At 37.1% G+C, this 23611-nt stretch overlaps 1 protein-coding gene across 1 annotated transcript in view; it reads right to left on the reverse strand.

The window, feature by feature from the left end:
- The window catches only part of GRIK1 (glutamate receptor, ionotropic, kainate 1), an 828690-nt gene that overhangs the window by 121952 nt on the left and 683127 nt on the right, over positions 1 to 23611 (reverse strand). Inside the window, exon 8 of the mRNA XM_006862518.1 lies at positions 688 to 795. Within this exon, the coding sequence (XP_006862580.1) occupies positions 688 to 795 (108 nt within the window). The remainder of the gene's footprint in view (positions 1 to 687; positions 796 to 23611) is intronic.

The raw sequence follows: 23611 nt of genomic DNA on the forward strand, positions 1-23611 counted from the left end.
TATATATATATATATATATATATATATACATATTAGTGGCACTGGATACAGCCAGGGAATACTGGTAGTGTGGTCATATAGGATAAACACTGGACTGATGACTATAAGGTTGGAAGTTCAAATCCACCAACCATTTCTCAGAACTCTGTACAGGGTCACTATGAGTAGGAACAGATTTGACAGCACTTAACAACAACAACAACAGATATAACCAAAGATACATCCACTCATAATTTCTATATAAACAATTCCTTGACTTTGTTTACACACATAATTAATTTCTGAGTAATCATTGGATGCCAGTGCTTTGATAAACCATTGACAACTTCTGTTTCTTCCAAATCTATACTCAGCTCCTCAAAACCTTTGGAGCTAAGAACATCCCTCATAGATTTATACATATCATAATATATTCATACTTGCCATCTAAATCAAATAGTAGCTGAACATTTATAATGTAATGTCAATATCATTAGCATAGCAAGTACAATTTAAGAATCTAGCCTGTAAACCTATATGTAAAGATGAGAGAGAAAGATCTGGAAAACTAGACATAAATGAGCACGCTGCAAGAATCCCATGATGCTTTCTTCATTTGTGTGTGCAATTTTCCTGCTTGCATGTACATGTACACAGCTTGAGTGGTGCTCTTCATTATATTTTTTTATCTAATACCCAAGAGGTTACCTTTTCAGTTCCTTCTTCTTTGAGACTAATGATATCCAGATCAAAATCCTTCCTTAAGCCATCAGTTTTATTGAAGGTGATGCGACCAGTCAAGCCATCCCACCGAGCCTATGGGCAAAAAGAACGTGTCATTACTGTTTCACACTTATCATTTATAATCCTCAAACCATCAAAATGATAATATCTGAAATTCATCACAGTATCCAATTATTCACTTTCATCATGCTGTTATAAACCATTATATTGGTTCAGTAACTCCGCAGCAGAATACTTCCCCATTTTATTAGCACTCATTTATTTTGCCAGTTCTAACATCTTAACACCAGTCAAACCTGTAATAGTGACAACTTATGTGGGCAGTAGGAAAAGAATTACTGTAAAATAGTTTACCCATGGAGTAAACAAAGCCTGAGAAATCATGATATACAAAGTTTTCCAAGGTGAATTAAATCTGCTCAAAATGCTTCTGAGAGGAAGGAGTTACTTTCTCTCTTTTTCCATCTGAAAAGAATATTATCCAGTGGTATGTCATCACATTTTCAGCTGTTTGTGTTTGGGGCTGTACTGGTGATTCAATGGTAGAATTCTTAACTCCCATTGAAAGACCTCCCATTCAATTTCCAGTTAATGAACCTCATTTGCAGCCATCATCTATCTTTCAGTGGCAGCCTGTGTGTTGCTATGATGCTGAACATGTTTCGGAAGAACTTCCAGACTGATACAGACTAGGAAGAAAAGCAATCTACTTCCAATTTATCAGTCAAAGATACCACTATGGATTAGTCTGAGCTGCAATCTATCATCCAGATGACACAGGACCAGGTAGTGTTTATTCAGTTGTGACTCTGGGTGACTCCACAGCAGCTAACAAATACAAAGATATGATTTTGGAGTCCATGTATGCTTCAAATGGACTTAGAGTCCATTTGGAATCTTGGAGGTTGTATTCACCTAGCAGTGCCTCCGACTAAAGGCCTGACAGGACACTTCTCAAATTATCAGTCATTTAAAACTTTTATTGACCACAATTCTACTCTGAAGCACATTTTCCATCATGATCAGGACTCAACTCAACTGCTACGATAATGTCATTTAGACATTATATTAGTTTTATGGCTGCAATAGTTTTAAAGAACAGAAATTCGTTCTCTCATAGTTCTGGAGGCCAGGAATCTGTTCATAGAGTTATGCTTCCTCTAAAAGTCCTGGCCTTCCTTAGTTTGGAGCGGCATCATTCCAATTTATACCTCCATGATCATATGGCCTTTCTCTCTGTATTAAATATCCCTAAAATTCTCTCTTTTAGGGTTATTTGTGATCTCACCTGGATAATGCAAAATAATCTCCCCATTCCAAGATCTTTAATCACATTTTCAATTTTTTTTTTTTTCTTTTTATGCCATATAAGACAAGGCTCAGAGTTTAGAATGAGAATATCTTTTGGGGTTTATTACTCAACCCATCACAGATAGCAACATCCTTTCAGAAAATAAAAAAATCTCGATATTCTTCCCTTCAGAGAACTCACATTAGTATCCTTTCACCATGTTTGTTCAATCCACATGCTAAGAAAATAATCCAAGAAACTTCATTATATGAAGAAGAACTAGAGGAAGACTTATTAAATAACCTGGATTATATGGCATCATAATTACAGGAAGACACATTAATAGTCTGTGATATATAGATGACACAATTTTGCTTGCTGGAATTAAAGAGGACTTAAAATACTGATGAAGATCAAAGACTACAGCCTTCAATATGGGTTGCACCATATTGAAACAAAAAGAAAAATGCTTACCACTGGACCAATAAATGACATCATGTTAAATGGAGATAAGAATGAAGTTGTGAAAGATTTCATTTTGCTTTGATCCGCAATCAATGCTCATGGAAATAGTTAAAAAAATCAAATGACACATTGCATTAGGCAACTATGCGGCAAAAGATCTTTTATTTTTAATAGCCTCATATGCATGTGAAAGTTGAAAAATGAATAAGGAAAACTTAGGAAGAATTGAGGCATTTGAGTTATGTTGGAGAAAAATATTGAAAGTAATATGGTAAGAATAACAAACAAATCAGTGTTGGAGGAAGCACAACCAGAATGCTCATTAGATGGCAGGATGATGAGACTTCATCTCTCATACTTCACACATGTTGTCAGGAGGAATAAGTCCCGGGAGAAGGACATCATGCTTGGTAGAGTGTCAAAGATATTATATTTGGTAAGGTGGAGGGTCGGAGAAAAAGAGGAAGGCCCCCAGTGAGATGGATGGGCAAAGTGGCAGCATCAATGGGCTCAAGCATGGCAACAATTGTGAGGTTGGCCTAGGATTGGGCAGTGTGTAGTTCTGTTGTACATAAGGTTGCTATGAATTGATACTGACTCTATGGCACCTAAGGACAATAGCTCCCTGAGAACAGTCCCAACTAGAACAGGTTCAGGCTATCCAGCTTCTGTTTGTTTATTCATCATGTCTTCTGCCTTCCACTCAGACTATTCAACTCCTACTCATCCTTCAAGATTCCTGGTGTGGCACTGTAGGATCAGCACTGGACTGCAAACCATAAGGTCAGCAGTTTAAACCCACCAGTTAATCTTTGGAAACCCTATACAGGGTTAACAACAACTCATCTTTCAAGATCCCATCATTGCGCTCTTTTGGACAAGTCACCATTCTCCCCTCTGAAGGAAATGCTCACTATCTATATCACTATGACCTGACCAGTATCAGAGTCCTGGTGCAGCACTACAGGATAATGCACTGGACTCCAAGGTCTGTTTGAACCACAACGTTCTCAGTTCAAACTCACCAGCCACTCCTTGGAAACCTTAGAGAGTTGCTATGAGTTGGAACCAACTTGACGACACTTAACAATGACTATTATTGCCTTGTGACTTCACTGATAGTTTAGTACTGTAAGATAAACACTGGACCACAAGGCTGATTTGAACTGCAAGGTTGGTTGTTCAAACCTACCAGTCACTCTTCAGAAACCCTATGCAGGGTTACTATGAGTTGAAACTGATTCAATGTGTTTTATAACAATGACAACAACATTATTTCTCCTTTGGAGGAACTGTGTGGTACCAATGGTTAAGTGCTCAACAATTAACCAAAAGGTTAGTAGTTCAAACCCAACAGAAGTGCAGCACAAGAAAGTCCTGACATTCTGCTTACAAAAGTCCTTAGCCTTGAAAATACTATGGAACAGTTCCATTCTGCACTTATGTGGTCACTCTGCATAAGAATTGACTTGATGGGCATTGTTTTATTTTTGTTGTTTTTTCTAAGTATTTGGATAATGATTCGTACAATGCAATAAGAAAAAAACACTTATCCAACTTCAAACAAAAGATTCCTGAAGGAAAGGGATGCCTGAAATCTGGAAAGATGAGAAATTTGGCTGAACAAACATTCACAGCCTGGGAATAAACTGAGTAAAGTAGGAGAGGGTTTCAGATATTCATAGAAAAATGGAATGAGAAGATCACAGAATTTTTCCATAAACTCTTTGAAGTCCCATTATAGTCACATGTCTATAATTCATGGAAAAGAATTATGAGAGATGGATTTGGGGAGGCAGATAGATGCTTATTCATAAAGGTGTTTACAAATCATGCTAGTTTGCTTGGATTTGTCTCTGTAAACACTGGGAAATCATTGGAGTATTTTAGGCAAGGGAGTGTCATGGTCGGACATGCATTATGGGAAAATAATTTTGATGGATTTAGATGGGATGACTAGAAGTAGGTCAAGATTGTAAGTAGGGCGATGGTTACCAGGCAGTTCACATAGAACAACATATACAGAATCATCTTCATATGCCCACATGTCAACATATGAACATGATAATTCCTTTATCTCTATGCCCCACCAACTTGCAATTTATTAAATACTGATGGAAATAATTTCACAGCAACATGAACTGTTTTTCCTAACAAACTATGGCCATTAAAATCCCTACATAAAGATTATGATTAAAAAGCAAGTTAAATGTCAGTTATTAATATAATTTTTATAACAAAAAGGCAATTTTAAATGTCAGTAATCAATATAAGTTATTGTTAAGTTTTTATTGAGAATTGAGTAGTAATAGTTTTCATGGGAGAATATTGGTTTTGCACTCATCCTATTGTATTTTGTTTCATTACAATGGTTACAATGCCCTCAATACACCATCAATTCAACAGTATTTGCTTCTATTCCGTCTGTTTTTTTGTTTGTTTGTTTGTTTTGTTTTGTTTTTGTTTTTTCTTATGTACACACACACACACACACACACACACAAAGCCTCAGGAATAAAGAACATATTCTAAAAAACCTGCCTCCTGGCTAACAGTACACTGCCTTTCTCTTTCCATAAGGCTAGAATCCTCAGGGGCTCTATCTCTCCATGTCATCATATCTGGTGTCCCTGCTTCTCTGGTTAGAGACCCACATTCTGTTCATGCTCTTCTCCCTTCATGATCCTAGAGTCCTCTGTTCCTGGAATGTAAGGTATACTACTCCTTACTTTATGTTATAAAACTTCTACCTTTACAGTTGTGATAATCAGAGTTAGTCATAATAACAATTACTATTGAATCATAAGAATCTTATCCCCATCTCATTTCACCAGTCCCATCTCTAGACAAAATGAAAATGATTCAGTGGGGATTCTACCTTCCCTTGCACAATCTGAAACTAAACTCCCTTTTGAAAACTTGTAAGCCAGCCACTTTGTGCCTTTATAGATACCCCCTACTCAATTTTAGATAGCCAATGTCTAAATTTACCATCCCTATTAATCCTGTATAAGGAGCTCTGGTAGCATAGTGGTTACAAGTCGGACTGGTAACCTCAGGGTCAGCAGTTCAAAACTCCCAGATGTTCTGCTGGAGAAAGATGAGGATTTCTGCTCCCGTAAAGATTTACAGCTTCAGAAACCCTATGCAGTGTCACTGTGAGTCAGATTCAACTCCATGGCACACTATCACCATCACCACCATTAAACCTGTATATCAAGGGGAGAGGCTTGATCCCTGATGTGAAGACTCTTTCATCCATGGTTGGTATTTTGAACTACTACATTCATAAGTATAGGTCAAGTTCATCAAACTGTAGCAATTACACTTTATTATTTTATCGCATTTCGTTAGCTTCCTCTAGTGGATCCCTGGTCATCAAGTCATCGAAGCTAGGTCAAATGGGTACTATCTGCAAGTGGGCATTCTTGTGCATCTTCCCCCACTTCATATCAGCTGTATACTTCACTCTCAGCTGTAGCCCATGTTAATAGTTGATCATGGGCTCAGGAGTTCCCAAGTCTCCCCAAACTTCAAACCAAGCAGCCCTTCCTTTTCTCTCTCTAATTTTGATGTTGACAGGAGTCTATGGAATGTGGTTGAACTCAACCTATATCTTTATTACTGACTTTCTCCCACTTCCACTCACATATAGAAGAATGCATTGCCAGCTAGGTTACATGCCTGCTTGTGTGTTCTCTTTGAGTTTCAGTCTTGGAGGGGGTATTTCCTGAAGGGGCTTGATTGTTTGCTTTGATGGTTCCCTGGTGAACAGTTTGCTTATTCTTGTAATAACCAAACAGACTGTCATTTTTTTTTTTTTTCCTTTCTGCTGGCTTTTCTTTCCAGAAGTATCTTCTATTCTTCTAGCCACTCCAGGCTGGTCTGCATGTCCTTTTAAGTGGGAATGCCCCAACTCAGAAGTTTCTGGATGGGGTTCGGGATTCCACCTAAAGTCCTCTACACTATAAGGGCTCTCTGCAAGAAGCCTGTTTCACTGGGCAAGTCCTAGACTCCCTTTTAGAAATTTCAATGAGTCCTGGTATGGCACTATGGATTAATGTGCTGGACTGCAAAGTCGGTTTGAACCACAAGGTCAATGGTTCAATTTCACCAACAGCTCCTTGGGAACCCTATACAGGGTTGTTATGGGTCAGAACTGACGCTACAGCACTTAACAACAACAATGATGAGTAATAGGCTGAAGATGTGCTTACACACTTTCTGTAATTATGTTTTCCAATATTCCTTTCTATACCACTCAAGTGTCTATTGTACAATAGTAGGCAAGGGAAACCAATATTCATAAGACAGGAAAGCATTGTAACATTATTTCTCCTATTTTACACATCTAGACTATGCCTCAATCCCTGTCAAAGCAAGTGTTTAATAAAACTTATTTTTTGTCTACCATATTCCCATGTTAACAGTTGATCATGCTGGAAGTTAAAACAAATTAGTGTGGGGAAATAAGACATTCACACACACACAGGCACACACACACACACACACACACAAGGCTCTAACTCACATAAATAGTCTATATGGCCAAATGAGACCTGTGTTCAGGAGCTCTGGTGGTGCAGTGATTAAAGCACTCAGCTGCCAACTGATAGGTTGATGGTTTGAACCACTGATGCTCTGAGAAAGTAAGATGTAGCAGTCTACTTTTATAAAGATTATAGCCTTAGAAATCCTGCAGGGCAGTGTTCGTCTATCCTATAGAGTTGCTATAAGTAAACTCAGCAGCAATGGATTAGACATGAGCTGTTCAGATGCAAAAACACAAAGAAGAAGATGGTTTTTCTGATGCTAGACCTTAGTCTCTAGAATTTACTGCCAAAGAAGATCATAAAGCTGAACACCATCTTTAAAAAAGAAATAACATATCTGTTAAGATCAATTGTAACACCTGTTACTGCACTAACTGAAATACAGGTAATATTAAGTCTCAGTCCTGGGATGAAAATGATTACCATATATCTTCTTAAGATATTCTAGTTAGCCTCCTGACATCATGATCTCCTTTTACTCACCATTACACCCAGATCCTACTGTTTTGTACTCCTTACTTTGTAAACTCAGGAGCTCTGGTAGCTTAATGGTTACAAATCGGGCTGCTACTTCACAGTCAGCAGTTTGAATTACCAGCTCTCCTGCCCTAGATAGATGAGCTTTTCCACTTTGGTAAAGATCTACAGCCTTGGAAACCCTATACAGGGTTGCTATGTGTTGTAACAGACTCAATAACACATTACCATCACCACCACTTTGTAAGCTAAAGACTGGCTTTGTGGACAATGGGTTAAGTGTCAGTCCTGAAATAAGCTGCTGTAATTGGGCTATCACAACTGCCTGACAGCTGAGAACAATTTGTCTGAGGCTTTGGTTCAGTGGAAATCTCTATGGTGCTAGAAACTGAAATGAAGACTGTTTTGGGGACTCTTCTTCAGGCTCCTAAAATGTACAGTTCTTAGCCTCCTCCTGATCTGTTTAGAAGTAGGTGGATATTTTTCTTAAGTTCTACAGGATTTTCAGGAAGCTCTTTCCTTAAAGCAACATTCCTTTTATGTGGTCATGCTGTGAGTCAATTCAGTACATTGTCCAGAGTTTAAGAGGCTTTCTGGAAATGTACAGAATTGGTAGAATTTGTCTCTTGATGTACCACATAACTCATAGCAGGGTCTTAAAAACCCAGTTTATAAGTGCAGTTTTATTTGTGCTGTGTATATTGCGTTCCTTTGCTTGGATTCTCTTGTGATGGCTTTATTCTTGCACTTAATGATCCAATCATTGGTGCAGAGTTTACGAAGTTCAAGAGCATTGGTGCAGCATGTCCACTTCCTCTCATTTTTCCTTCCTGCTTATACAAACGGTATATGTTGTTGTTGTTGTTAAGTGCTGTCGAGTCGGTTCCGACCCATAGCGACCCTGAACAGGGTTTCCGAGGCTGTAAATCTTTACAAAAGCAGAAAGCCTCCTCTTTCTCTCGCAGAGCCGCTGGTAGTTTAGAACTGCTGACCTTGTGATTCGCAGCCCGATTCGTAACCACTATGCTACTGTTGTTGTTAAGTGCCGTCGAGTCGGTTTCGAACCATAGCGACCCTGTACAGGGTTTCCGAGGGTGTAAATCTTTACGGGAGTAGAAAGCCTGATCTTTCTCCCGCGGAGAAACTGGTAGTTTCGAACCGCTGACCATAAGGTTCGCAGCCTGATTCGTAACCACTACGCTACTATGCTACTATAACTCCTTAAATGGTATATATAACAAAATAAATCTCTTTTCACACTCTAAGATGGTTTTTTCCTGGCCTCAAATACCTACAAAGACTTCCTACCTGGTGCTTTTTCAAAGTCAAGTTTTCATTACAGCCACAATTATCCATAGCTTCCTGCTTTGCATCCTTATCTGAGTTGCATTTCTGTATCTATTCTTTGACTTTGTTTTTTATTTTAAATTAATTGTTGATAAGCATATTACTAATCTCCAACTGCACTGATTAGGATAAATATACTATGATGAATAAGATCTATAAGGAATCTATTTTCTGGGACAATTAGCCTATACAATTTAGATAATGAGATGTAATTATATTATTCATAATTACAATCTGGTTGCCTTATGTGGAAGCACTTGCACAGGGTACAATTAAAGTATACTTAACTGAAAACAATACTTAAACTATTGTCTTTATTTTAGAAAATAGCTGTAATTTTTACCCTGCCTTAGACCTCTTGACAACACTGCTTTAAAGCAACTCAGTCAAATGGTGTTATTTCTTTCCTTTTCTACTATTACAACATGTGATGGCCAAGAGACAGGAATCTAAAGGTAAAAGGAGAAAAACAAAGACTTTTTATTGTATGTTATTTATATGTTCTTTCTCTAAGTGGTGTATCTTGCCCTAATTTTAGTATCTGAGAAGTGGTTAGCACATAACCTTAGGTTGTTGAATTTCCACAAAATGTGACCTTACATAAGAATATTTACACTTTTACACAAGAATCCCTGGGTGATATACATGATTAAGTTCTCAACTGTTAGCTGAAAGGTTGTCTGTTAAAACCCACCTGGGGTGCCTAAGATGAAAGTCCTGGCAATCTAAATTTGAAAGGTCACAGCCTTGAAAACTCTATGGAGCTACTCTGAACATGGGGTGGCCATGAATTGGAATCAACTTGACAGCAGTTAACAACATACATACTTATTGCTATGGCCAAATATAAGAATCCTATCAGTTCAATCATTAAGAAATCCCAAACTAAACACTTCAGCTAAAATATATAATTGTTAATTTCTAACTTTAGTTAGAAGGAGCTCTGGTAGCACAGTGGCTACGAATTGGGCTGTGAGCTGCAAGGTCAGCAGTTTGAAACTACCAGTGGTTCCATGGGAGAAAGGTGAGGCAGTCTGTTCCTGTAAAGATTTACAGCCTTGGAAACCCTGTGTAGGGTCCCTATGAGTCTGATTCCACGGCAACCAACAACAACAACTTTAGTTAGTTAAAATGATTGCTTTCATTCTCTGCCTGCCCCTCAGAAAAAAGGGAACTTAAACATGTAAATGTAAAGACTGTAAATTCTCCTTTCCTAAAAATTTCCCTGAACTAGCTGTTGTCTTTTGCCATAGGGAATAAATTATTTCTTACTGAAATGCAGAGATTTCTTGCTTGAGAGTAGAAAAGAATAAGCATTTCTACTAGACACGATCTATTAAAATAATTGTTTCTAGGATTTCTTCCTTATCTGTTAGAAACTATGCTTTCTATTGTGAATTAAAAGGTTCTTTGCAAATCCAGATGTTATATCAAAAGGAGAAAAATAAGTAATTTCAAGTGGTTATTATAAGTATTAATAAAAAACTTGAAAATAAAGCAAAAAAAAAAAAAAAAGACTTCAGAGTCTTTCTTTGTCACAGTGCTCCTTGTTCTAACAGTCTCACCCAAGGATGATTTGATTCTATAGGGAAATGTATCTTGTTTTTCAATTTCTATCGTTCATAATCTAAACTCTGAAATTACCTGTCAATTTACAAATTTTATACCTGTCAGGGAGTTTCTGAATTGTGAAAAAAGTTTACACATTGTCTGCTAACTGAAAAATTGGAGATTTGAGTCCATCTGGGGCACACTGGAAAAACACGCTGGCATTCTATATCTGAAAGACCAGGCACTGGAAACCCTTTGGAGCACAGTTCTTCTCTGATACACATGGTGTTTTGGAAGAAGTGCAGCCAGAGTGCTCCTTGGAGGCCAGGATGGCTAAGCTTTGTCTCTCATACTTTGGACATGTTGTCTGGAGGAAACAGTCACTGGAGAAGGATGTCATGCTGGGTAAGGTGGAAGGTCAGAGAAAAAGAGGAAGACCCCTAACGAGATGGATTGGCCAGGTGGCATCATTGATGGACTCAAGTGTAGCAGCGGTAGTGAGGTTGGCCCAGGATCAGACATTGTTTCGTTCTGCTGTGCATGGGGTCGCTATGAGTCGGTTCCGACTCGATGGCACCTGACAACAACAACAACAACAACAACATACCCACTGTTTTCTTATGCTCCATTTTAATGAGCTTTGCCATCTATTAGCTCCCTCAGAGTTTACATTGGAGTCACATTTATATCTGATTGAAAATTTTATTTTAGGAATTGGTTTTACCAAGATGCCAAGTAGATTCACCTACTAAAGCCAACTATGGACCATTGAAGCTCAAAGCATCTTAAAATGCTTTGTTTTTCATACTGCAGCAAATCTCAAGTAGAAATAGAATTTACCATGGGTAAGTCTCTCTGTTTCTGGGTTGCTTTGTTTGTTTTGGTTTTCTTTTTTAAATTTTCTTTTCTTCTGATTCTGTATTTTGATTCTGAGTTTTGACCAAGTCTGTTATTTTGAAATCATGGCTTGAGCCAGTTTTCTTTTTCAAATGACACAGGAACTAAGGAATCGTCCCACATCTTGTCTCAGACCACTGGACCTTCACCACTGCTTAAACAAAAGAGCATATTGTGTTTGGGAAACTTCTGGTTTGAATCACAGCCATGTTCAAGAACTAGTGTGTTTTTGACTACAAGTCCAGTCTCAAGGTCACAGTGAAGAACAGCCTCTGTATATGTGAATCTGTTTTGCATCTGTCTAATAAGTCATTCCCTACTGTGATAGCAATGATGATAACTTTGGGGCTTTTTTTGTTTGTTTGTTTGTTTTCTGATCATCTGATAGATTGTCAGGTAGATAGACGAAAAACCAATTCTCTGTGGGGTAAGAAATAATGAAAAATCTGATTTGTTAGCGTTTTCTGTTTGATGAGTTTATGTCTTAGGGTGACTGAAAAGGCGAAACATCCATTGGGTTCTGTATCCATGAGTTTTTATGTTTAATGTTTACTTTCAGCTCATGGGCTCTGAAATTGAAGCTGCACCCCTCAATATATGTCTATAAGTCAGAAAATACTGCTTACCTTCTGTGTGAGTATGAAATACCTCCAAAATATAGTAATAAGTTAGATGATAAATCTTACAAGTACTTGAAATAACAAGTGCAAGGATTCTTGTTTTAAATTGATTTATAGATTCACTTGCTTATATAAGTTGATATACCCATGATTCCTATAAAATAAACTGAAATTTTTAATATTTTTATGTGATATTCTTTTAAAAATTCTCATAGCAACTGGGAGCTCAAAATAACTTTCAAATTAAATCCAAACTCATGTAACCAAAGAATATCTGTAGGCATATCTAAAACTATTTTGGTTGTTGTTCATTTTTAAATTTAGATTTAAAAAAAAATTACATGTGCTCTCATGGATTGAATTGTGTTTTCAAAAATTATATTGAGGTCCATATCCCTATATCTCTGTGAATGTGATCTTTTTCTTTTTTTTTTTTTTTTGGAAAAAGAGTTTATGAAAATGTTACTGGTTACCATAAGGTCTACTAACATAGGGTGGGTCTGAGCCAATCTAAGTAGTATCCTTATAAAAGAAGATAATAGAGGACTCTCTCTCACCCTTAGCATCATGTTGTTAGAGGCTTCTGAGCCATAATAGCCAAGTGGAGGAAGAAGCGAAGGCACAGGCTGAAGTGCAAAAGAAGAAAGATGAGGCAGAGGTACAAGTAAAACCTAGCGTGTGCACCCACAGAATCCACAGCAGCAGGTATACGGAATGCTGGAGGCTGCAACACTGGTGCAAGTTGGCTGTGTTCTACTATCTAGAACTTCTGGCTCAGTGGATCTAGCATTTCCATCACCATTTGAGGAACACTATGAACACCTGAGACCCACCTTGCTGTACCAATTCAGTTCGTTTTGATCCTTTGTCCTGGACCTATGACACTCTGAACTAGTTCTGTTCTGTTGTGGCTGAATGTAACGTGTACAATAAATCATCTCTTCTGTATTAAAAAAAAAAAAAAAAAGGATAATAGACATATACCAAATGGGGTATGAAGATGTGTGAAGATGCCATCTGTAAGCCAAGAAAGGCCAAGAAATGTCTGAGGCTGGAAGAGACAAGAAAGGATCCCTCTTCCCCTTTCCTCCCACCACCCTCAGAGTGGACAGAGAGAGAACACAGTTCTGCAAACATCTTAATTCAAACATCTATGCTCCAGAACTATGAAACAATAAATCTGACTTTTAAAGTCACCCAACTTATAATATTTTAACAGCCTTAGCAAACTAATAATGCATACTGTCTTTTTCTCAATTTTATTAAATTGAATTTTAGTACAAGTGTACACATTTTATATTTGTTTTTGTTCATGAGAAGGACAATCTGAACTTCCTAAACTTACCCTAGCATTGTCACAAAATATTTAAAGTAAAGAAACTGTAAAATTACGTGTGCAATTAAATTGAATTATAATTCTGACAAAAGTTTGGTTTGTAATATATCAATTTCAACATATTCCCAAATTTCTTTGAAATACCATTGAATAAAGCTAATTAATGGATAATATCTAACAAATGATTTCAAAATAAGATGTAATATTGGCATATCCATCACTACATATATTTGTGTGCACATATATGCATATATGCAGATAACTCTGACATTCCATGTGTATCTTACTATATTAAGATTTTAAAGAAGCTGTTACTGCTTTAGGTCATATTACTGGTCATATTTACTTTTGCCACCTTGATAAAGATGATCAAAAGATATATGTGTTCTTCAATATTCTGTCCACAAGAGACACATCTTACACACAAAGACAAAAATAAACTAAAAACCAAAGGATGGGAAAAAATATATTAAGCTAATGACAATAGAAAATGAGCAGGAGTGTCAATATTAATTTCTGACAAAATAAACTTTAAGGCAAAACCAGCGTAAGAGACAAAGAAAGACATTATATCATGATTAAAGTGTCAATTGAACAAGAGAACATAGCCATACTAAATATCTGTGTTCTCAATGAAAGCATCAAAATACATAAATAAAACTCTAATAAAATGGAAAAAAAAATAGACAACTGTACAATAATGTTGTTGATGTTGTATGTACCATTGAGTTGGTACACGTTAAAAGTAACCCTGGATAGGGTTTCTGAGGAGAGGCTTTTGGGTTTGAACCACTATTCTTTTGGTTAGTAGTCCAGTGCTTTTCCTATACCGCTATGCCAGGAGTCCAATCTACAATAATGGTAGATTTCAATACATCAGTTTCAACAAAAAACAGAAAAACTAGAATGAAACTCAACAAAGACATAAAAGAACTAAACAACACAATCAACCAACTTAACCTCATAGACTTATATAGAGCACTCAGCCCAACAACAAAACAATGAACATTGTTTTCCAGTGCAGATGGAACAGTCTTCAGACAGACAACTGTCCTGAACAGAAAAATCAAACTTCAATAAGTTTAAAAACATTAATATACTACAAAGCATCTTTTCAGATCACAATGATATAAAAATATAAATTAACAGTAGGAAGATCGAGGGGGAAAAAAATCAAATACATGAAAATTGAATAACATCCTTAAGGCCTTCAATTGTGTGGATTATGACAAGCTATGGACAACACTGTGAAGTATGAGTATTCCTGAACACTTAATTGTGCTCATGAGAAATCTGTACATAGATCAAGAGGCAGTTGTTTGAACAGAACATGGGAACACTGATTGGTTTAAAATTAAGAAAGGTGTGTGACCTTTCTTTCATCATACTTATTCAAACATATGCTGAGCAAACAATTCGAGAAGCTGGGTTATATGAAGAAAAACGTGGCATCAGGATTGGAGGAAGGCTCATTAACAACCTGCAATATGCAGATGTTAAAACCTTGCTTGCTGAAAATGAAGAAGACTTAAAATACTTACTGATGAAGATCTAAGAGCACAGTCTTCAGTATGGATTAAATCTCAATGTAAAGAAAACAAAAATCCTCACCAATGGACCAATAAACATTCATATCAATGGAGAAAAGATTGAAGTTGTCAATGACATCCTTCTTCTTGGATCAACTATCAACACTCATGGAAGCAGCAGCCAAGAAATCAAATGACATATTGCACTAGGCAAATGTGCTGCACAAGACCTTTTTAAAGTATTGAAGAGCAAAGATGTCAGCTTTAGGACTAAGGTGCGCCTGACCCAAGCCATGGTATTGTCAATAACCTCATGTGCATGCAAAAGTTGGACAGTGAAATAAGGAAGATTATAGAAGAATTGATGTATCTGAGTTATGGTGTTGGAGGAGAATATTGAAAGTACCATGGGCTACCAAAAGAACAAACAGATCTGTGTTGGAAGAAGTACAGCCAGAGTGGTCCTTGAGGCCAGGATGGCCAAACTTTGTCTCTCATTCTCTAGACATATTGTCAGAATGGACCAGTCACTGGAGAAAGATAACATGTTTGGTAAGGTAGAGGGTCAAAAAAGAAAGGAAGACCCCCATTGAGATGGAATGGCAAGGTGACAGCATCAATGGGCTCGAGTGTGGCAACAATTGTGAGGTTAGCCCAGGACTGGGCAGTGTTTCGTTCTGCTGTGAATAAGGTCGCTATGAGTCAGTACCAATTCAATGGCACCTAACAACAACATTCTTAAAAGCTACTGGATAATAGAACAAGTGAACAATTACATTTTAAAAATACCTTGAATCAAATAAAAATGATAACACAACATACCAAAACCCTTTGTTCATAGCAAAAGCAGGGCCTTGACAAAAATTTATTGCAATAAACTCACAAATCCAAAAATAAGAAAGAACCAAAATCATCATATAATTGCAAACCCCCAACAATTAGAAAAATATTAGCAAAGTAAGCCTACTGCCACCAGAAGAAAAAATATAAGAAAGATTCCAACATAAATAAATGAAACAGAAAAAAGAAAAAATAATGGAAAGAATCAACAAGACAAAAAGTTGGTTTTTGAAAAGATGAATAAAATAGACAAACCATTGGAAATTCTAACAAAATAAAACAAGAGGCAAATAATATAAATAAGAAATGAATTCAGTGGCATTACAACAGAACCAATGGAAACAAAAAGGATAATAACAGAATATTATGAAAAAAAATTTAAATCTAGAAGAATTGGAAAATTAAAAAAAAAACACAACCTACCTAAAGTAGCACAGGTGAAAGTTAAAAACTTAAATGGACCTCTAATGAAAGAAAAAGGAGCTCTGGTAGCGTAGTGGTTACGAATCGGGCTGTGAAGCATAGCGTCAGCAGTTTGAAACTACCAGCGGTTTCGAGGGAGAAAGATGAGGATTTCTGCTCCGGTAAAGATTTACAGCCTTGGAAACCCTGTGCAGGGTCGCTATGAGTTGGAACTGACTCCACGGCACTTACCAACAACAACAACAACAATGAAAGAAAAGTTGATCAGGTCATTAAAAATCTTCCACCAGAAAAAAGTCCAGAACCAGATGGTAAATTGTACAAAACATTTAAAGTAGAGCTACCAGCAATTTTACATAAATTATTCCAGAACATAGAAAAGGATGGAAAACTCCCAAATGTGTTTTAAGAAATGAGCATAAGCCTCATACCCAAACCAGGCAAAGATAGCAGTAAAAAAGAAAATTATAGCTCAATATCACTCAGGCTGTGGTACTATAGGATAATGGCCTGGACCACAAGTTCATTTGAATTGCAAGGTCACAGGTCCAGCCACGTTTTAGAAACCCTATATAGGGTCCCTGAGTCAGAACTAACTCAATGGCACTCAACAACAACAACTAAAACTACATAAATTAGTTAGGTCCAGACTTTTGTGATATGAATAATCTTCAAAGATTATTTATAATACATGAGAAGTCTTGAAAAAATTTTTTTAATTTGGAAATAAAGCAAAATAATGACTACGCATTCTTTTAGGGTCACGCTGCTCTAACAGACCACCCAAGGATGATTTAAATCTCTAGAGATTGCTTTTGTTTGTTTTCCTATTTTTATTTTCTAGGGTCAAGATTAAAATGATATGCCAATTCATAGAGATGCAAATAATTTGCATCTGTGTTTTACTTTCCTAGTATTTCTGCTGTTAATACAAGTATGGTTTAAAACAAAAAGAAACCCACAAAATTATTTTCTCACAGTTCAAAACAATAAAAGTCTGAATTCAGGGCGCTAGTTCTATTAAGAGGGTCTGTTTCTGTCTGCTCTAGAGGGTGATAACCTTGTCTCTTACAGCATTCCTTGGTCCTTGGCTATCCTCACATATCCTGCCCTATTCATATTTCCTTGTCTCTAAGGAGCCCTGGTGATCTTGTAAACAAGCCCTGAACTGCTAACTACAAGGTCAGCATTTCAAACCAAGCAGCCACTCCTCAGGAAAAAGATGAAGATTTAGTCTCAGAAATCCTATATAGTGTTGCTATGAGTTGGAATCAACTCAGTGATAGTGGGTGTCTCTATGTTTATGCTACTCTTTATAATATTCAGAGGTGATTAACTTTAGGATCCACCCTATGCTGATATGACCTCATTGACCTAAGAAAGAAAACTCTATTTCCAAATAGGATTGAATATACAGATATAGGTGTCAAAATTCCAACACCTATTTTTGGAAGGACAGAGTTCAGTCTATAACAATCTAGTACAAAAGATAACTCAATGGTTATGGTTTCATTACCCATAGTAAATTGAAATATATAAAATAAACATCAGTTTCATTTCTAACTTAACAAGTTTTTTGCACTTAGCCTTTCTTAAAATTCATCTTTGTACCAGATTTAGCATCCTGCTTACTTCATCATTAAGTAGTTAAGTGTACTTTTGGCACATGCTTATTTTAGAATTGCATGTGAGTTATATTTATAAAGTTATATGTGTAACTTTATAAAATTATGTATTAACAAGTGCTTAGTGGTTTTCATCTCTCATACATTGGACATATTGTCAGGAGGGACCAGTCACTGGAGAAGAATATCATGTTTGGTAAGGTGGAGGGTCAGAGAAAAAGAGGAAGACCCCCAACGAGATGGACTGGTCAAGTGGCAGCATCGATGGACTCAAGTGTGGCAACAGTAGTGAGGTTAGCCCAGGATCGGGAAGTGTTACATTCTGCTGTGCATAAGGTCGATATGGGTTAGTACCAACTTGATGGCACTTAACAACAACAACAGTGGTTTTCATATATTATTTCAATTGCAGCCAGATAAATATGATTACCCCTAATGTATCCCATGATAGTAAAGTTTTGCTAAAGGCAATACAGAAATGGCTATAATCATACATTGTCAGAGAACTTCCAGAGGTTCAAGCAGGATTCAGAAGACACCGTGGAATGAGGGATATCATTGCTGATGTTGGATGGATCTTGGCTGAAAGCAGAGAATATCAGAGAGATGTTTACCTGTGCTTTATTGACTACTCAAAGGCTTTCGATTGTGTGGATGATGACAAGCTATGGTCAACATTGCGAAATATGAGTATTCCAGAACACTTAATTGTGCTCATGAGGAATCTCTACCTGGACCAAGAAGCAGTTTTTCCAACACAACATGGGAACACTGAATAGTTTAAAATTAAAAAAAGGTGTGTGACAAAGTTGTATTCTTTCATCATACTTATTCAACCTGTCTGCTGAGCAAATAATCTGAGAAGCTGGGTTATATGAAGAAAAACGTGGCATCAGGATTGGAGGAAGACTCATTAACAACCTGTGATATGCAGATGATACAAACTTGCTTGCTGAAAGTGAAGAGGACTTAAAAAAATTACTGATGAAGATCAAAGAGCACAGCCATCAGTATGGATTACATCTCAATGTCAAGAAAACAAAAATCCTCACCACTGGATCAATAAACAACATTCTTATCAATGGAGAAAAGATTGACATTTTCAAGGACTTCATTCTCTTTGGATCAACTATCAACACTCACGGAAGCAGCAGTCAATAAATCAAAGGACATATTGCATTAGGCAAATATGTTGCACAAGACCTTTTTAAAGTGTTGAAGAGCAAAGATGCCAGCTTGAGGGCTAAGGTGCACCTGACCCAAGCCATAGTATTTTCAATAACCTCATATGCATACGAAAGCTGGACAGTGAATAAGGAAGACCGTAGAAGAATTGATGTTTTGAGTTATGTTGTTGGAGGAGAATATTGAAAGTGTCATGGACTGCCAAAAGAACCAATAGATTCATTTTGGAAGAAGTGTAGTCAGAATGCTCCTTGGAGGTCAAGATGGTCAAACTTTGTCTCTCATACTTCAGATAGATTGTTGGGAGGGACTAGTCACTGGAGAAGGATATCATGTTTGGTAAGGTGGTGGGTCAGGAAGAAAAGAGGAAGACTCCCAATGAGATGGATTGGCCAAGTGGCAGTATCAATGGACTCAAGCATGGTAACAGTAGTGAGATTGGCCCAGGATCAGGCAGTATTTTGTTCTCCTGTGCATAAGGTTGCTATGGGTGGGTACCAACTCAATGGCACCTAACAACAACAACAACAACAACAGTGTATCAAGGAGGAAAGGGGCCCTAAAGTGAGTGAATTGCTATGGAAGGATTTAAAATCAGGTCTTTTCCTTTCACCATACTGTTTCCCATGGATAAGGTCTTGAGAAGGAAAATGAAGAGCTACATTCTCCTATTTGAAGCCCTAGCATTGGAATTTCCATGGGTGACACAGAGAAACCATTCTCAAGCCACAGTAAAAAAGGTTGATAAATGAAAACTCAAAAATCAGCTCTTGATTCTGACATTCTGACAGTCTTAATGGCAAGTCTGAAGCTTGTGTTGCCCAATTGACCCAGCATGGATCTATTGGGGTCAATTAGAAAGGCAGAAATCCTTGTTTTGACTTCAAATATCCTATCTCTCTGTTTCTCTGCTTCATCTAACACAAAACATCCTGCCTTGAAAATCAATATTACAGGACTGGAAAGTGCTGATGGTATAAGAAACAAAAGAAGCCCTCAACCTTTTATTTCATTTATTTATTTATTTTTGTACAGTCTGTTTCATGAGAAGTCCTGGGGAAACTGGAACTTACACCTGAACCCTGGTGACACTGTAGGATAAGCACTAGACAGATGACCACAGTCTGTTGTTTTGCAGGAGAAAGATGAAGTTTGTAAAGGGTCACTATTACTCAGAACAACTACATGACAGTGGATTTTATTGTTATTTTTAAATTCTAATTGTAAGGAGACCTGATGGCACAATGGTTAAATGTTTGAAGTGTTGTTATTAGGAGCCATCAAGTTAGTTCCAAGTTTTTGCATGGTTATGCACGTCAGAATGAAACACTGCCTGGTCCTGTGCCATCCTCACAATTGTTATGTTTGAACTCATTATTGCTTTCACTAAGCCAATCCATTTCATTAGGGGTCTGCCTCTTTTTCACTGACCTTCCACTTTAGCAAGCATGATGACTTTCTCTGGAAACTAGTCCCTCCTCACAATTTGTTCAAAGTATAAGGTACAAACTCTTGCCATCTTCAAATCTATGGAACATTCTACCCAGTGACACATGATGCTTCCATAAGTCAGAAGTGACTCACATGTATGTAGTATTTTGGTTTGACATATCTTTACATATGTACAAACAGACTTTTCAAAGAGAAAGATTTTTGATATACCGTAAGCAAAGAATGCCCTTGTGTGACACAAATGGTTTGCACTCAGTTACTAACTTAAAAGTTGGTGATTTTGACTCATGGCACTGTAGGATAAGGTCTGGACTGTTAACTACAAAGTTGGTGGTTCAAACCCACCAAATGCTCCTTGGAAACCCTACAGTGTCACTATGAGTGATAACTGACTTGATAGCACTTAACAACAACAACTGGTATCATACACACACATACACTAAAGGCTTGGCAGTCTGTTTTCAAAGGGTCACTGCCAAGAAAACCCTATGGAGCCATTCTATTCTGTTACATACAATGTCACCATGAGTTAAAATCATCTCCAGGGCAACAGGCTTATTTATTTGTTTTAATAGGCAAGGAAGATATTCTGAGTATTTTCAAAGGTTGCATTTGTTCTGAAAATTAGGTTTGCCACCAAATAATTCTGGCTGTTATAGTTATCCTTGGAGTCACTCAAACATCACAGGACCTTCTTGGGGTAAGCAAGGCATTAACTCTCAGTATGACATCAAACCAGGTTTCCTTCAATTACATGTCTGCATCAGCCTGAAGTTCACATATCTGTAGATCTGAAAAAACACATCTGGAAGTTTCATTACTGTGCCCATTATCTAGGAAGCCTGGCATGCTGCCAGCCCTATGGGTATTTGTACTGATTTTCAGGAATATTTCCCTCTACATGTTCTTATAAATCCTGTTCATTATCAGAATGTAAGCCTTATGAGGGCAGAGGGGGTTTTGTTTTGTTCAACGACATATCACAATTATCGAAGATAGTGTCTGGTACATTATAACTGCTCACTCAATACTTAGTGAATGAGGGGGGAGAAAAGCATTCAAGGTCAACTTCAAATATCACCTCCTTTTAAAACTGTTTCTAATCTCTTAAGCCAGAGGTATAGTTTGTTTGTTTTTTCCCTCTGGGTTATAACAGTAAAATCCTGTTATATTCCACACAACAGTAGTCTTAGCATTATTGTTACTTGTGAGTATTTCTGTTAGTTGTGTGTATTGCCCTCCAGTTTATGACTTTCTTAGAGGCAGGACAATGTTGTATTCATGGTTTACCTTCACTGCTCACCAATCCTCTTCTATCTGATAGATCTACATGTATAGAATATACATGTGTTATTGTTACGTGCTGTATAGTCAATTCCAACTCATGGAAACCCTATTTGACATGTATAATGTGTCATAAGATTTCCTAAGGTCTAAGCTTTATAGAAACAGATTTCCAGGTCTTTTCGCCTCCAGAGTGCTGAGTGAGTTTAAACCACGGACCTTTTAGTTAGCAGTTAAATGCTTAATCATAGTGCCTCTGGGTTTGCTTACAACATATTTGCACAAAAAAAGAGAAATTCACTGCTCTCAAGTTGATTCTCACTCATAGCAACCACACAAGACACAGTAGAACTGCACTGTATGGTTTAGAAGCCTGTCAGTCTTTATGGAAGCAGCAAAAGTCATCTTTGTCATGTGGAGCAGCTGGTGGGTTTGAACCACTGACCTTGTAGTTAGCAGCACAAAACCTAACCCACTGGACTCCTTTAGAATACATTTGATGCTGTTGTTGTTGTTAAGTTCTGTCAAGTCAGTTCCAATTCACAGCAACCCTTGCAGTTCATGGGTGATGCCGACCTTGCAGTTCAAACTGACCTTGCAGTTTAGCGCATTATCTTAATCCAATAAAATTTCCTATTGAGATCTTCTATAAAGACTTATTTAATACTATAACTTTAGAAGATTCCAGTGTAACTTTAATTTTCTTTAACTGGAAATTGTTTTGAAATAACATGAGCCCTGTGACAACTCTTCAAATGTCAGAGACACTTATGGTTCTACCAAGATCACAATATGACCTATTTTATACACTTTCAATTCCCACAACTTTGGATTCCCTGTCAAGTGGCAAGATTTCTATGCCTTTGGCAAAATCATTACACCTCATAGAACTTCAGTGTCTTCTTCTACAATGTAGAGTTATTGAAAAAGACAATCTATAAGAGTCTATATGTGCTGTTATTTTCTCTATCTAGGTTGAAAACGTGCCAAATTCCCAGCACATATTACTCATGTCTTTGATTCCTGAGCCAAGTTCAAACAAATCTTAGGAGTGTGCAACCCACCTTAGATCTTTTTGTAACTGGAGACTGCACATTTTCAAGTTTAGCCAGAAAACATATGACCAATCTAAAGAGTAATTTACAGTCCCCATATGAATCAATCAGAATGTAATACTTAGAATCCCTTCTCACATAGAGCAACTCCCCTCTGATTCTATACTTACCCTATTGCTTTCAACTCTTAGAGACTTGCTGAACTCATTTCTTGAGGGACATAGCCCTCTCTTGCCCATTGAACAAATAATGTTATCCTTTTTTTCTTTTTCTGCTCTGGAGATTTTTATTCTTTGACAGATTCTGATGGTCTAAATCTCAGGAGTTCATTCATCTACGTCCAGCTTCTTAATGCAGACTTTGCAGCTGTGTTCATCAGAGCAAAAGTATTTGAAAGGGACTTGCATAAAGCCATATCATGATATTTTGGCAGAAATGCTGAGCAATCCCTTCAGTTTTGTTTTACTAGCACCACATTTAGCAATACTATTTCAACCCAAATTCTTTTCCACATTGATTTCCTCAGGACTAAAATTCTGGGCTTTAGATTCATTCTGCCTCTAACAACTTCAGTCAAGTGAAGAAGAGAGGCAAATATTTCCTGTGGCCTTTCATGAAACTGCCTCAAAACCACAGAAGACTTAATTAGACTTTAGATATTTATCTTAATGATGTTTTAAGACAATATTCACAAATTGTGGGTGAGAGAGAGAAAAAAAAAGCTTGATGCCATACCTCAAAAATGTCACTTTCAAAATGGCTTTAAGAGATAGCAACACACATGACTCTGCCTAATGTAAAATAATTAAATTGGAATGATAAAAGTCAATTGTTCCCATACCATTGCAGTTCAATGGAATCACGTTAATTAGAATGTATTGGGCTTAATCTCACTTAGATCAGCTTAGTTTCATTCTCTTATTCTTGGTATGGAGTAAAAATCATTCCCAGTCATTAC

This window comes from Chrysochloris asiatica, unplaced genomic scaffold, assembly GCF_000296735.1.
Source record: "Chrysochloris asiatica unplaced genomic scaffold, ChrAsi1.0 scaffold00049, whole genome shotgun sequence".
Taxonomy (NCBI): domain Eukaryota; kingdom Metazoa; phylum Chordata; class Mammalia; order Afrosoricida; family Chrysochloridae; genus Chrysochloris; species Chrysochloris asiatica.